The 14,708-nt window shown below is 44.4% G+C and overlaps 1 protein-coding gene across 4 annotated transcripts in view; it reads right to left on the bottom strand.

Moving 5' to 3' along the window:
* MROH1 (maestro heat like repeat family member 1) overlaps positions 1 to 14,708 on the bottom strand; it is a 127,909-nt gene that overhangs the window by 44,317 nt on the left and 68,884 nt on the right. For 3 of the 4 annotated variants that reach the window (XM_067467207.1, XM_067467206.1, XM_067467208.1), the window contains exons 18-23: positions 13,481 to 13,533; positions 9,561 to 9,668; positions 8,673 to 8,792; positions 6,423 to 6,545; positions 4,283 to 4,429; positions 4,136 to 4,162 (exon numbers count right to left, since the gene is read on the bottom strand). In XM_067467207.1, the coding sequence (XP_067323308.1) occupies positions 4,136 to 4,162; positions 4,283 to 4,429; positions 6,423 to 6,545; positions 8,673 to 8,792; positions 9,561 to 9,668; positions 13,481 to 13,533 (578 nt within the window). The remainder of the gene's footprint in view (positions 1 to 4,135; positions 4,163 to 4,282; positions 4,430 to 6,422; positions 6,546 to 8,672; positions 8,793 to 9,560; positions 9,669 to 13,480; positions 13,534 to 14,708) is intronic. The other variant, XM_067467209.1, reaches the window with a different exon arrangement.

Below are 14,708 nucleotides of genomic sequence, written 5' to 3'. Positions count from 1 at the left end.
CATCAGAAAGCAAAAGGGCCATTCTCTCAGCCACCCAATTGTGGAGCAAACAAGGTTAGTGCAAACAAAGCCAGAAGAAAAAGTCATTAGTGAGACCTGAGAAGGATTCTGCCCCTCGAAAAATCCACCCCGGCCCCAAAGGTTTGCCAAAGTTGGAAGCAGAGTTGTGACTTTTCCCGCATTTCAAGGGTTGCATCATAGAAGCCTGTTCCCTGCGAGCCCGAATAACAGGACAAAGCCACAGGAGCATAGATTTTCACCTTGACAGCGGTTCTGCAATGTGTTGGAACTCAACCACATCCTGCACAAGGCTGTAGTCCTCATCAAGGACTTGGACGGGCAAATGAGTTAGTTGGCAGGGAAAGCCCTTCCCCACTGGCCTCTCCACCTGCCTGTCAATCTGTTCCCTCCTCCTATCACTTTGCTGGTGAGACTGATACTTCTCATGGACATGCCTCCTTTTCTGAGCCCTCCGAGGCCTCCATTTTGTTCTCTTGTGAGCACGGAGAAGGACAAGATACATGCTGTGAGTTAGTTAGGATATCTACACACTGTGTTAACTTTCCTATCTAGTTATGTAGTTATTTCAATAATTAAGCTTGACTCTGGTCCTGAATTGCAGAAGCTTCAGTAGACGCAGTTCTGCTCTACTGCTGGCACAAGAAGCTTCTGATCTGCTAAACTGCTGCTACTGATGTTGCTGCTGCTTTACTGTTTTTGGTTGCTTTCTGAATGGCCCAGAAAGGGTCCTTCCAGCTCTAGGATGTTCTTATATGTATTTTAATACTGTTGGGCTTTCTTTCCCAGTTTTAACCCTGTTGTGCCCTGCCTCGAGCCGCAAAGAGAGGCAGCTAATGTATTTATTGTTATTGTTATAATAATATAAGTCCTACATGTCCTTTTTGGTAAGACAGATGGAAGGTAAAGGTAAAAAACCATTCTGCGAAGCATGTAGTGACTAAACCAGGTGTGAAAGGGTTAGGACAAAGGAGTGGACATGCCTAGACTGAGAGAGGTTGGGCTTTTCAGGGAAAGGAGTGCATGTAGCATCCATAGAATGAGATTAATAAGCAGAGCATAAATTTATTTATTATTATTTATTTATTTATTTATTTATTTATTTATTATTTATTATTTATTCATTATAAATGTTCTAGAACCCATGATTAATTCTTCTCTTTTGCACTTACTTTAAAAGTAGTTATTCTTTTATTATTAGTTATTATTTTTGTGTTTAATGGATTGAGACTCTATGAGATATTCACTGAAAACCTATTGCAAAATGTGCGGTAACAAGACGTCCCACAAAAACAAAGTTTTTGGAGTTTAACAAACTTTTTTCATGTTTTTATGAGATAATATGGTAGGAATTAACATTGATAACCCAGGAACAAATACTGTGTTCCACAGTATTATTATTATTATTATTATTATTATTATTATTATTATTGCTATTATGTTTATGATGTTTATAACGTAAGTGTTAGACTCATAGAATAACACGAGTTGGAAGAGACCACATGAGCATCTAGTCCAACCCTCTGCCATACAGGAAAAGCACAATCATAGAATCATAGAATCAAAGAGTTGGAAGAGACCTCATGGGCCATCCAGTCCAACCCCATTCTGCCAAGAAGCAGGAATATCGCATTCAAATCACCCCTGACAGATGGCCATCCAGCCTCTGCTTAAAAGCTTCCAAAGAAGGAGCCTCCACCACACTCCGGGGCAGAGAGTTCCACTGCTGAACGGCTCTCACAGTCAGGAAGTTCTTCCTAATGTTCAGATATTATTATTATTAGGACCAAAAAGACAGGTAAACAAATATCGCATTCAAATCACCCCTGACAGATGGCCATCCAGCCTCTGCTTAAAAGCTTCCAAAGAAGGAGCCTCCACCACACTCCGGGGCAGAGAGTTCCACTGCTGAACGGCTCTCACAGTCAGAAAGTTCTTTTAAAAGTAGTTATTCTTTTATTATTAGTTCTTATTTTTGTGTTTAATGGATTGAGACTCTATGAGATATTCGCTGAAAACCTATTGCAAAATGTGCGATAACAAGACGTCCCACAAAAACAAAGTTTTGGGAGTTTAACAAACTTTTTTCATGTTTTTATGAGAGAATCTAGCAGGAAATGACACTGATAACCCAGGAACAAATATTGTGTTACATAGTATTATTATTATTGTTATTATTATTATTATTATTGCTATTATGTTTATGATGTTTATAACGTAAGTGTTAGACTAATGGAATAACAGAGTTGGAAGAGCCCACATGAGCATCTAGTCCAGTGATGGGGAACCTTTTGAGCTTGGTGTGTCAAAATTTGCCAAAAACCTGAGCATAACTTGGGTGGGGTGTCAACTTTGAGGAAAAAAAACCCATTATTTTGCAATATTTATAGTTTAAATAAGAAAAATGTATATTCCATGCTGAGTTATGGAGTGAACAATGCTCAAACGTGCAGATGTTAAATTTGTAGAGCCTTTTACAAATTTAAGGATAGAATTAGATTGGCTCTTATAAGGTATACGTCTCTGTATGCAGCCGCATGTGGCCGCATGTGGTCATCAAAAATAGCCATGTGTTCACCATCACGGATCTAGTCCAACCCCCTGCCATACAGGAAAAGCACAATCAAAGTGTTGTTGTTGTTGCTGCTATTATTATTATTATGCTAAGGGCACCAGAAAGCTGTGTGAGTGTTTGTTTTGTTTTGGAGGCGAGGCTAGATACTTGAGCCAACAGTGACTGACAGTTTCAAGTCCGCAGTTAAGTGAGTGATTGTTCCCTGTTCTTTGAATCTATCCGTTGAGTGAGCGTTTGTTTCCTGGTTAAGCTATGAGGAGCGGCTTAAAGAGCCGGGCATGTTTAGCCTTCAAAAGAGAAGACTCAGTGAAGACACGGTGACCATGAATAAATATGTGAGGGGAAGTTATAGGGAGGAGGGACCAGTCTTGTTTTCGGCTGCCCTGGAGATTAGAGCGCAATGGAACAATGGCTTCAAACAACAGGAAAGAAAGGAGATTCCACCTGAACATGAGGAAGAAATTCCTGCGTGAGAGAGCTGTTCAGCAGTGGAACTCTCTGCCCCAGAGTGTGGTGGAGGATCCTTCTTTGGAGGCTTTGAAGCAGAGGCTGGATGTCCATCTGTCGGAAGTGCTTTGAATGAGATTTTCCTGCTTCTTGGCAGAATGGAGTTGGATTGGATGACCCACAAGGTCTCTTCCAACTCTAGGATTCTGTTTATGATTATAATTATGCTTATTATTCATCTACTGGACCCAATTCAAAGTGCAGGTTCTTACCTTCAAAGCCCTGAATGATTTGGGACCCGCCTACCTGCGTGACTGCATCTCTGTGTATGAACCCACACAATCTCTTCGTTCATCTGGACAGGCCCTGCTCTCGATCCCAGCAGCATCGCAGGCGCGATTGGTGGGGACGAGAGAGAGGGCCTTCTCGGTGGTGGCCCCTCATCTGGAACTCACTCGCTAAGGACATCAGGCAGGCCGCAACCCTGGCAGTCTTCAGGAGGAGCTTGAAGACGTGGTTGTTCTAGTGTGCCTTCCCGGAATAATGATTCCATAGCACTTTGTCCCTCCAAAGCACTTTATATTTTTAGGTCTGCTCGTATGTCTTCCACAAACGCCACTATCACCTTTCGTCCATGCCTCAGCACTATTTCCAATTTTAATTTTTACATTTGGCCATTCCATAGTTTTTAATTGCATGTTGTCTTATTGATAATGTTATATGTTTATCGTCTATGTTGTATTTTAATTGCTTGTATTGTTGTGATTATTGTTTGTATTGTTGTGTTTGGGCTCGGCCTCATGTAAGCCGCACCGAGTCCCTTGGGGAGATGGTAGCGGGGTATAAATAAAGTGTTATTATTATTATTATTATTATTATTATTATTATTATTATGTTTATTTGTACCCCACTTTGTGTCTCCACAAGGAGGCTTACGTTAAAAGCATTTCAGTGCAAGATAAGCTAAGGCTCTGCAGGGAAGGGCTTCCTCCCGCCTTCCGCATCTTCTTCTCCTAAAAGGTTTGTTAGGAAACAGAGAGAGAGAAGCAGACGGAGAGGACAGAAGAGGGCCGGAGGGCCTTATTAACACTGTACCTTGGTTTCTACCTTTATTCCCAGAACCTGAACAAAATAAAAGGGAGACAGGCATTAAGGCTTGTGTTGAGCATAGACCTCCTCCAAACTCTTCTCTCTTTTCCTGCAGAGAGGAAGGGAGGCCTGCCTTGCGAACGGGGGCCCTACCTTGGTGTTGAAGTAAAGGAAGACGTTGCGGAGGATGTCGGTCTCGATGCGGGCCAGCACCAGCTCCCCCGGGGCGTGCTTGGCCACGTGGCCGTAGCACAGGATCAGCGTGCTCTTGACCTTCTCCACCTCGTGGTCACTGCGGTCCTATAAGCAAGGAAAGAAGGAGGGAAGAAAGGAAGGGCAGGCAGGAGGCAACTGTTAAAAGCCACAGCAAGGGTGGTGTTGGGGTTCAGCCTGTGTGAGAACCTCAACCTGATTCTCTGATTGTATTTCCTGATGCTAATGTAGATGTCAATGTGAATTCTGAGGCCAATTTAGATGGTGATGGTTTGAGTAGTGAAAATCCTACAGCCTTGGAAAGTGAAAGTCAAGATTCCCATGAGAACATGCATTCCGAGCCGAGCGGAGATGTTTCACTCCCTTTTCCTCCCAGTCTTAGTGCTCCAGAGAATCTGACACCTGGTCTGCCTAATGAGGATAGGTGGGGGCAGATTTGGCAGAGCCGGGGGGGAAGCACAAAGTTTACGTAGGTCAGCTAGATTAAGAGAAATACAAACAAAGTCTTCAGGCGTGTCTCGCAATAGATTTCTCGGCCTTAAGTATGCCTGGCCTGAATGCAGCTTCAGACCAGACATCGTTCCAGATTCATGTGCAAGCTTTTCCAGGTCTCCTGATTCAAGTGGCCTTGTTCCTCAGGTTTTCTAGTTGTTCCAAGTACGGTTAGTGGATTGCTAACAGGTTCCAGGATTCAGCAGTTTTGCTGTGGGTTTCATTATCTTGTTTATGGAAATTTCTTGTTGCTGATTTTTACTGTGACTTTTTACCTTTGCATATTTCTTCTATTTTGTATTCATCTTTCATCAATAAAGAAGGATTGTTTTCCTGAAGTCAAGTGTGGTGGATTGTTGTCTGAGGGTCTAGTTTCCTGCTCTGGGTTGCAACAGGTGGGTCTTGACATTCCCAGGCTTCCACCCACACTAGCCACTTTTTCATGTATTATTATTATTATTAAACATATAAATTTCAGACAACATTGAACAGCAATCAGACTGTTCAAAATCAGAGGGAGTAACAAGTATACTGTTGCACCTCAGCTAGGGTTCACCTTGCTCAAGCACTCACCAGGAAGCCAAACACAGGAATAAAGAGTTGGTTGAAAAAGCACACACAGTAAAAGAGTAAAAAATCCAAATAGGATAAAAGATAAAAGGAGTCCCAAAAGCCAGAGATAAATCTCCAATGCAAAGGTTAAAACATAAACATAAATTCAAGGAGCAGGGTATAATCATGAGCTTGATTAATCCAAAAGACAAGGAATAAAACATCAACTTGAGTAATCCAAGAATCATAGAACAATACATGGGCTTGAGTTCATGGTAAAATCCCCAAGATTTAAGGCAAAACTTGACCAGGACATGGGCTTGAGTCCATGGTAAAATCCCCATGACTTAAAGCAAAACTTGAGCAGGACATGGGCTTGGGTTCATGGTAAAATCCCCAAGATTTAAGGCAAAACTTGACCAGGACATGGGCTTGAATCCATGGTAAAATCCCCATGACTTAAAGCAAAACTTGACCAGGACATGGGCTTGAGTTCATGGTAAAATCCCCAAAACTTAAAGCAAAACCTGACTTAGTTCTCGCTTGAAGCGAGAACCAAGGCAGGAGTTTCTTGCTCTTTTGGGTACGTTGCTTGATCTAAGAACCAAAAGCTATTCTTTCCCTAATTAAGGATAGCAATGCATGAAAGCATTCCTTCAGCCCTGAGTAGTCTCTCTCAATCTCCCTTTCCCATAGCCAGGCTTGAACCTGGAATCCTTCCCTCACAGAAGCAGCCTTGATTCTCTATCTAGCCTCCCTTCCTCCCTTCTCTGCCTGTCAGCTTGCAAAACAGTTTCGTTTTCACATAGAGAATCTCCCACATCTCCTTCCTGTTCTAACATCTCCTCTGTCTGAGCATCTCCAGAAGCATCAGGCCTTGCAGGCCCTGCACCTCCAACATCATCCTCAGCTGGCTGAACTACACCAAACCCCTCATCCTCAGCTGGCTGAGCTACGACATATACACGTTTGTACCCAGTAGCCTAGTAGCAGAGGCCCATCTTATACAGATTCACATGAAGAGAGCAGCACTCACCTTGAAGATGCTGAAGAGGCCTGCCGATTTTTTAAAGACGTCCGACTTGACGAACTCCTCCAGTTTGGCCAGAGTCTCATCCAGGTGGCTGACCGCACAGAGACCCAGGCAACAGGCCAAGCCCTGGATGGGAAGCAGGATGGAGCAAAAAGTCAGTCCAGCAAAGCACCCAGACACCACCCCCAGCAGAGTGGGCAACATGAAATTGTATGATTGGGGTCTGGCAAGGGCCTATTAAGGCTTGCCAAGGCTGAAGACACCATCCTAAGAAAATTGGAACCTGGTGATGAGGAAACACAGCATACAAATCATCTACACACCCAACTAAGAAAATCCAACCAATGGTATGTTCAGCAAAGGATGAGAAGGATCCTCTCACATCTGCAGGAGTCTCCCAGATACCTTGCAGCTGTGGACAAATCTACATAGGGACCACCAAACCCAGCAGCATTGCCCAAACATGCATCAAGGAATATGAAAGGCACTGCAGACTACTTCAACCAGAGAAGTCACATAGCAGAACACCTGATGAACCAACCTGGACACAACATATTATTGGAGAACACAGAAATGCTGGACCACTCTCACAGCCGTCATGTCAGGCTACACAGAGAAGCCACTGAAATCCACAAGCATGTGGACAATTTCAACAGAAAGGAGGAAACCATTAAAATGAACAAAATCTGGCTACCTGTATTAAAAAACACCAGAATCAGGACAACAACAACAACAACAAAAATAAACCTTATTTATACCCCGCCACCATCTCCCCAACAGTGGCTTACATGGGGCCAAGCCCGAACAACAAGCTACAATATAACAGTACAAATTGCAATAAAATAAACAACATAACATTAAAATGTAAAACATCAAAACATATAAAACAATATACACAGAACATAGGAACCAAACATAATGACAGAGAGTGGGTAAACAATAAGTAATAAAATAATAAAATTAATAAAATTAAAATAAAATAATAAAATAAATAAGGAAAACCACTCAAAAACAGGGAAATTCCAGACAGCAAACAATCAAGAGCACTTTAACACATCCCAAACGAAGAATATCTCCAGGCAACAACAGCCATAATATCCCTCACTGATTGACTTTGCAGCTGCAAGGCTACTCAATGCTAATCAAGCTTGCTAACTGCAACATCCACAATTGCTTCTGACATAAAAGTTTTTTTTCTCCCACCCTGGACAGCATTCCACAAATATATATACACTCCACTTGCCTCATTTCCAACAGACCTCTGAACAAACCTCTGAGCATGCCTGCCACAGATGCAGGCGAAACATCAGGAGAGAATTCTACTGGAATATGGCCACACTGCCCGAAAAACTCACAGCAACCCAACAACTGGAAAAACATTACTATATAAAGAGACACTTTCCTTTTGGGAAAGTGTGCCAGATGTTTGGGGAATGCAGAACCTGGTCATCCACCACCTTCTTTCCAAGATGGGCTGAATGAAGAAGGTGGTGAGTGTTGGGGTTCAGCCTGTGTGTGAACCTGTACCTGACTCTCTGATTGTATTTCCTGATGTCAATGAAGATGTCAATGATTCTGAGGTCAATGTAGAAGATGACGGTTTGTCTAGTGAAAATCCTGCTGCTTTGGAAAGCGAAAGTCCAAATTCCCATGAGAATGATTCAGAGCCAAGAGTTGAACTTTCACTCCCTTTTAGCTCTCCAGATAATCTGACACCTGGTCCCTCTAACGAGGATAGACGGGGCAGATTTGGCAAAGCAGAGGCGAAGCGCAGAGTTTACGGAGGTCAGCTAGATTAAGAGAAATGCAAGCACGGCCTTTAGGTACGTCATGAAATAGATTTCTATGCTTTAAAAACGCTTGGCCTGGATGCCCATTTAGTCCAGGCATCGTTTCAGATACATGTGCAGACTCTTGCAGTTCTCCTGCTTCTAGTGGCTTTATTCCAAGGAGTTTTCTAGTGCTTCGAGTACGGTTAGTGGATTGCTAACAGGTTTCAGGATTTAGCAGTGTTACTGTGAGTTTTTGATTTTGTTCATGGACATTTCTTGTTGCTGATTTTTACTGTGGCTTTTTACCTTGCATTTTTCCTCTATTTTTGTACTCATCTTTTATCAATAAAAAGGATTGTTTTTTCCTGAAGTCAAGTGTGGTGGAATGTTGTCTTAGGGTCCAGTTTCCTGCTCTGGGTTGCAACAGTGAGTATGCATGGGATTGAATTCCAATTCCAATCCCTCTCCACAACTTCCTTACCTCCCTTTCGGCCTCCTCCTGATACCGGGCTGTTTCCAGGAGGTCCTGAAGCTGCTTCCGCACCAGGTCCTTGTTGTCGCAGGCGGCCAGAGCGGTCCCAATGCATTTGTAGAGGAAGTTCTGGCGGAATACAGAAGAGCGGGGAGAGCGCAAGCGTCACCCTCAACACTGTCAGAGTGAGACCCTCCGGTCTGGCACAGCGGACTTGAGGTTTCCAAATCACACAGACTCAATTACCACACTGCAGTCTTCTTTAGTTTCAAAAACAACAAACTTTACTGACAGCAGGAGGGGCTCAATTGCCAGGCCCGGTCAAGTGTGGATTAAACCCAGAAAAGCCTGACTTGGTCATGGTGGCCCACGCCTTAGTTACATCCAGAATGGACTACTGTAATGCCCTCTATGTGGGGCTGCCTTTGAAGATGGCTTGGAAACTCGGCAGTCGGATTACTAACTGGGGCTAGTTTTAGGAGCATACCACACCCCTTTTAAAGAATCCACTGGCTTACCGCGAGTTTCCGGGACAAATTAAAAGTGCAGTTGATTACCTACAAAGCCATATATGCTTCGGGTCCAACTTATCTTCGAGTCCGCATCTCCTTTTATGAACCGATGTGGGCTTTGAGATCTGCCGAGGAGGCCCTCCTCTCAGTCCCAACACCGTCTCAAGCACGAATGGTGGGGACAAGAGAGAGAGCGCCTTCTTGGTGGTGACCCCCAGGCTCTGGAATACCCTTCCCTATGGAAATTAGGTTGCCCCCCACTGTCCAAGCCTTTTGGGCTACTTTAAAAACATGGGTCTTTAGACAGGACTTTGACCTTGTGTCATCTATGGTCAGACTTGAGGATCCCCTCTCTACCGGCCCCGACTCCGTCCAAGCGACAGACCTTCTCCATGGGGAAGCTGTTGTAGCTGCTCAGCCGCCGGCACATCTCCTGGGTTAGCTGAGAAGTCCAGAGGGGGTCCGAAACGGCAGCCAGGGTCTCCCGAAGGAACTGCAACAAGACGTTAGCACAGCATTAGGCAAAGACTGTGGTGGAATGAAAATCACGCGTAGTTCACATCTTTCCCAATCCACACTCTGTCTTGCTAGGGAAAAGATATGCCAAGTGGATGATCAGTAAATAATAAGGTATTTACTCTTTGTTGTGCAGAGTGGGAGGCTAATTTAACAAATTTACGATGCCATAAAAGTCTCCAGCAGCGTGCAAAAGAATGAGGAAGTACTCCATCAGTGTCACAAGTGGACGGTGAAGCAACAGCTCCCCCGGTGGCCGGAATTCAAAGCATACCCTCATGAAGCTGGAAAGTTAAATAGCCTTTGCGTGTCTGTCTATATATGTTGTGTGTCTATGGCACTGAATGTTTGCCATGTATATGTGCATTGCGATCCGCCCCGAGTCCCCTGTGGGGTGAGAAGGGCGGAATATAAACACTGTACATAAATAAAATAAATACAAACATATATACGGTGATGTGAACAGTTGCACTGACTCACACAATGTCATTTCAGAGAGATTCAAATGGTACTTAGGTGTCCATGTGAAGGATCTTCTTCCAGAAGCCCAAGAAGCAAAAAGCAAAATACAAACTGTCTTGGTAAGCTCCCACACGGGAAACCTAAACATGTAACTGTTGCCAAAACTCCTAGGCTCAGCTAGCACCGGGATTGTGGCGCAGCTGGCTGAGTGTCAGCTGCATAAAGATCACTCTGACCAAAAAGGTCATGAGTTCGAAGCCAGCCCGGGTTGGAGTGGGTTTCCAACCCATTGTGTATAGCCTGTTGTCGACCTTTGCAACCCGAAAGACAGTTGCATCTGTCAAGTAGGAAAATAAGGTACCACCTTAAAGTGTGGGGAGGCTAAATTAACTGATTTATGACGCCATAAAGAAGACTCCAGCAAAGCATTCCAGCGGGGAAGCATGCGGGGAATGTGGAAGTGCTTCATCAGCGTCACAGATGGACGAGGAAAGCGACAGCTCCCCTGGCAGCCAGAAAAAGTTAAATAGCCTCTGTGTATGTCTGTATATGTTGTATGTCAAAAATTGGCATGGAATGTTTGCCATACATGTGTACACTGTAATCCGCCCTGAGTCCCCTGCGGGGTGAGGAGAAGGGCGGAATATAAAAGCCAAATAATTAAATGAATAAATAAGAAGCAAAAAGCAAAATACTAACAGTCTTGGTAAGCTCCTGCACAGAAAACCTAAACATGTAACTGTTGCCAAAACTCCCAGGCTCAGCTAGTTTCTCGGGCGTAGCCCAACCAATCAGCTTCGTGCTTTGCTGTAATACATCACTGCCAACCAGAAAGCAGCAAGTTCGAAGCCCGAGTTGGCTTGAGCAACTGACTGTTAAGCCTCGCTTACTGTCCACCTAAGCATTTCGAAAACAACTGACCTGTAAGTAGAAATATCAGGGACTACTTAAAGCGAGGAGGCATTTTACGGCACCATAAAAATGCTGGCGGTCAAAATGGCTCGGTGTCATAGTGGACGAAGCAACAGCACCCCCATGGGGTTGTAATCGAGCACAACCTCCAAGCACTGAAGTGGAAATGCCAAAAATACCTCTAGTCTCCTTGAGTCGCCTTCGGACTTGAGAAAGGCGGGTTAGAAGTATCATAAATAATCTATATATCTATATAAATAAAATGTAATGTTTGTTTGTGGGATCAACATAACTCAAAAACCACTCAACGAATTGCTGCCAAATTTGGCCACAAGACACCTACTAAACCAAGGAGTGACCATCACTCAAAAAAATTGATTTTGTCATTTGGAGTTGCTGGGATTTATAGTTCACCTACAATCAAAGAGCATTCTGAAATCCACCAATGGTGAAATTGGGCCAAAGTTCCCACACAGAACCCCCATGACCAACAGATAACACTAGGAGGGTTTGGTGGGCATTGACCTTGAGTTTGGGAGTTGTAGTTCTCCTTCACCCAGAGAGCACTTTGGACTCAAACAATAATAGATCTGGACCAAACTTGGCACGAATATTCCATATGCCCAAATATGAACACAGATTGAGTTTGGGGGGAAAAGACCTTGACATTTGGGAGTTGTACTTACTGGGATTTATAGTTCACCTACAATCAAAGAGCATTCTGAACTCCACCAATGGTGAAATTGTGCCAAACTTCCCACACAGAACCCCCATGACCAACAGATAACACTAGAAGGGTTTGGTGGGCATTGACCTTGAGTTTGGGAATTGCAGTTCACCCACATCCAGAGAGCACTGTGGACCAAACATGGCACGAATATTCCATATGCCCAAATATGAACACAGATGGAGTTTGGGGGGAAAAGACCTTGACATATGGAAGTTGTAGTTACTGGGATTTATAGTTCAACTACAATCAAAGAGCATTCTGAACCCCACCAACAACAGAATTGGGCCAAACTTCCCACACAGAACCCCCATGACCAACAGGAAATACTTAAGGCCATCCATTCCACCTCCCTTCATCAGGGCAAGAAAACGTAATCAGAGTCCTCCTGACAAAGAGCCACCCAGCCATAGATTAGATAGATAGATAGATAGATAGATAGATAGGGAGTTGTAGTTGCTGGGATTTATAGTTCACCTACAATCAAAGAGCATGATAGAATTGAACCAGCTGGGCACACAGGATTCCCATGACCAACAGAAAACACTAGAAGGGTACTACATACAACTCTGCGAGTGCAGCTTTTTTCTGAATGAAGCAGAGAGTGTTTGAGGACTGGGACATCCGAAGGGAGACCAACGTGCTTGTTTACAAAGCTATTGTCCTCCCAACCCTGCTCTATGCCTGCGAAACGTGGACTGTCTACAGACGTCACATGCAACTCCTAGAACGATTCCATCAGCGCTGCCGCCGGAAAATCCTGCAAATCTCTTGGAAATCCTGACATTTAGAGCTCAAAATGGCCAAGGACCTTTCTATCTTAGAGACCGCCTCATTCCTTTTTCTCATCAGTGGTCACCGCGATCCACCCAGGAAAATCTCCTCTACATCCGGGCCCTAGGGAAGGAGGTACACCTGGAAGCTACAAGGCATCGTAGAGCTTTTTCGACCTATGCTCCAATTCTCATGGCCTCCATACATTAGAGCAATGTTGGAGTTACGACCGTTTGTAAAGGCGCTCAAGACTTGGCTGTTTGGTTATGCATTTAAGTAATCAGATCTAATTTGCCAAATAGTCACTGCTGAATGTTTTTATATTGTGTACGTGCTATTTTTGATGGTAAGTTGCTCAGAGTGCTTTGGTGGAGAGTGACTAATTAAGAAATAAAGTGAAGTGAAAGACAACATGCTGGAAGAAGCAAAGACCACCAGCATTGAAGCGATGGTCCTCCGCCATCAATTCCGCTGAACCGGCCACGTTGTCCAGGTGCCTGACCACCGTCTCCCAAAGCAGTTGCTCTACTCCGAACTCAAGAATGGGCAGGAAAAGAGATTGAAAGATGGGCTCAAAGGCAACCTTAAAAGCTCTGGCATAGACACTGAGAACGGGGAAGCCCTGGCCTGTGAGAGCCCCAGCTGGAGGTCAGCTGTGACCAGCAGTGCTGCAGAATTTGAAGAGGAACGAATGGAGGGCGAAAGAGAGAAACGTGCCAAGAGGAAGGTGCGTCAAACTAACCCAACTGGGACCGCCTTCCACCTGGAAACTGATGCCAAAGATGCAGCTCAAGATGCAGCTCAAGAACAGGGCTCCATAGTCACCTAAGGACCCACCCTGGAGGATTATCCTACTTGGACAACGATCGCCTAAGTAAGTAAATAGCAAAAATGGATGGAAAAGCCGCACTCACCTTCAGCAGCCGCTCCTCCCATTCCTTCTGGGACAAGGATGCTGTTGTGTTTGCTGGAATTGGAAGAGAGAGAAGGAAAGTGTCACGGCCTGTGCTGCTCAACGCGGCCCACCTTCAAGGGCTGGGGAGGGGTCCCACTCAAAGTCTGACAGAGCTGGGAATCTCAATATCTGAAAGTGGTCCTCTTCCAAAGTATGCTTTCTAAGGCTGGCATTTGCTGGAAGGCCCTTTCTGCCTTCGAGGTCTGAATGGCATCGATTTTGGCTTCATTTTGACACCAGGTCGAAACATTTCAGTATTACTACTATCGCTACGACTACTGCTATTTATCATCATCATCATTATGATGTTTATTACCATTAAAACCCTTTAGGGTGTCATTCATTTATTCCCAAACTGTACTTACACAGGCTTCTGAACTGGTTTCAGTTTTAAACCATTTTAACTGTCCAATACGCTGCTAATATTAATAATACTTATGTATTGTCGAAGGCTTTCATGGCCGGAATCACTGGGTTGTTGTAGGTTTTTCCGGGCTATATCTCCATGTTCTGGAGGCATTATCTCCTGACGTTTTGCCTGCATCTATGGCAAGCATCCTCAGAGGTAGTGAGGATACTTGCCATAGATGCAGGCGAAACATCAGGAGAGAATGCCTCTAGAATATGGCCATATAGCTCAAAAAAACCTACAACAACCCAATAATACTTATTATTATAAATAAGCAAACAAACAAAACACAAAGTCTGCAAGCTTGGTAGTGGATTCAATGTCCTTTGACCCGTATCTGGCCCCTTGGAGTGCTTCTGGTGTTGCCGCAAGAAGGTCCTCCATGGTGCATGTGGCAGGGCTCGGGGTGCATTGCAGCAGGTGGTCAGTGGTTTGCTCCTCTCCACACTCGCATGTCATGGATTCCACTTTGTGGCCCCATTTACTAAGGTTGGCTCTGCATCTCGTGGTGCCAGAGCGCAGTCTGTTCAGCACCTTCCAAGTCGCCCAGTTTTCTTCTGTGTGCCCAGTGGGGAGTCTCTCATTGGGTTTCAGCCCTTGATTGAGGTGCTGGGTTTGAGCCTGCCACTTTTGGACTCTCGCTTGCTGGGGTGTTCCAGCAAGTGTCTCTGTAGATCTTAGAAAACAATTTCTTAACTTAAGTTGTTGACGTGCTGGCTGATACCCAAACAGGGGATGGGCTGGAGATGTCTCTGCCTTGGTCCTTTCACTATTGGCT

The sequence above is a fragment of the Anolis sagrei genome, chromosome 4 (genome assembly GCF_037176765.1).
Source record: "Anolis sagrei isolate rAnoSag1 chromosome 4, rAnoSag1.mat, whole genome shotgun sequence".
Lineage (NCBI taxonomy): Eukaryota > Metazoa > Chordata > Lepidosauria > Squamata > Dactyloidae > Anolis > Anolis sagrei.
The sequence above is the reverse complement of the archived record's forward strand: the minus strand, read 5'-3'. Positions and strand labels throughout refer to the sequence as shown.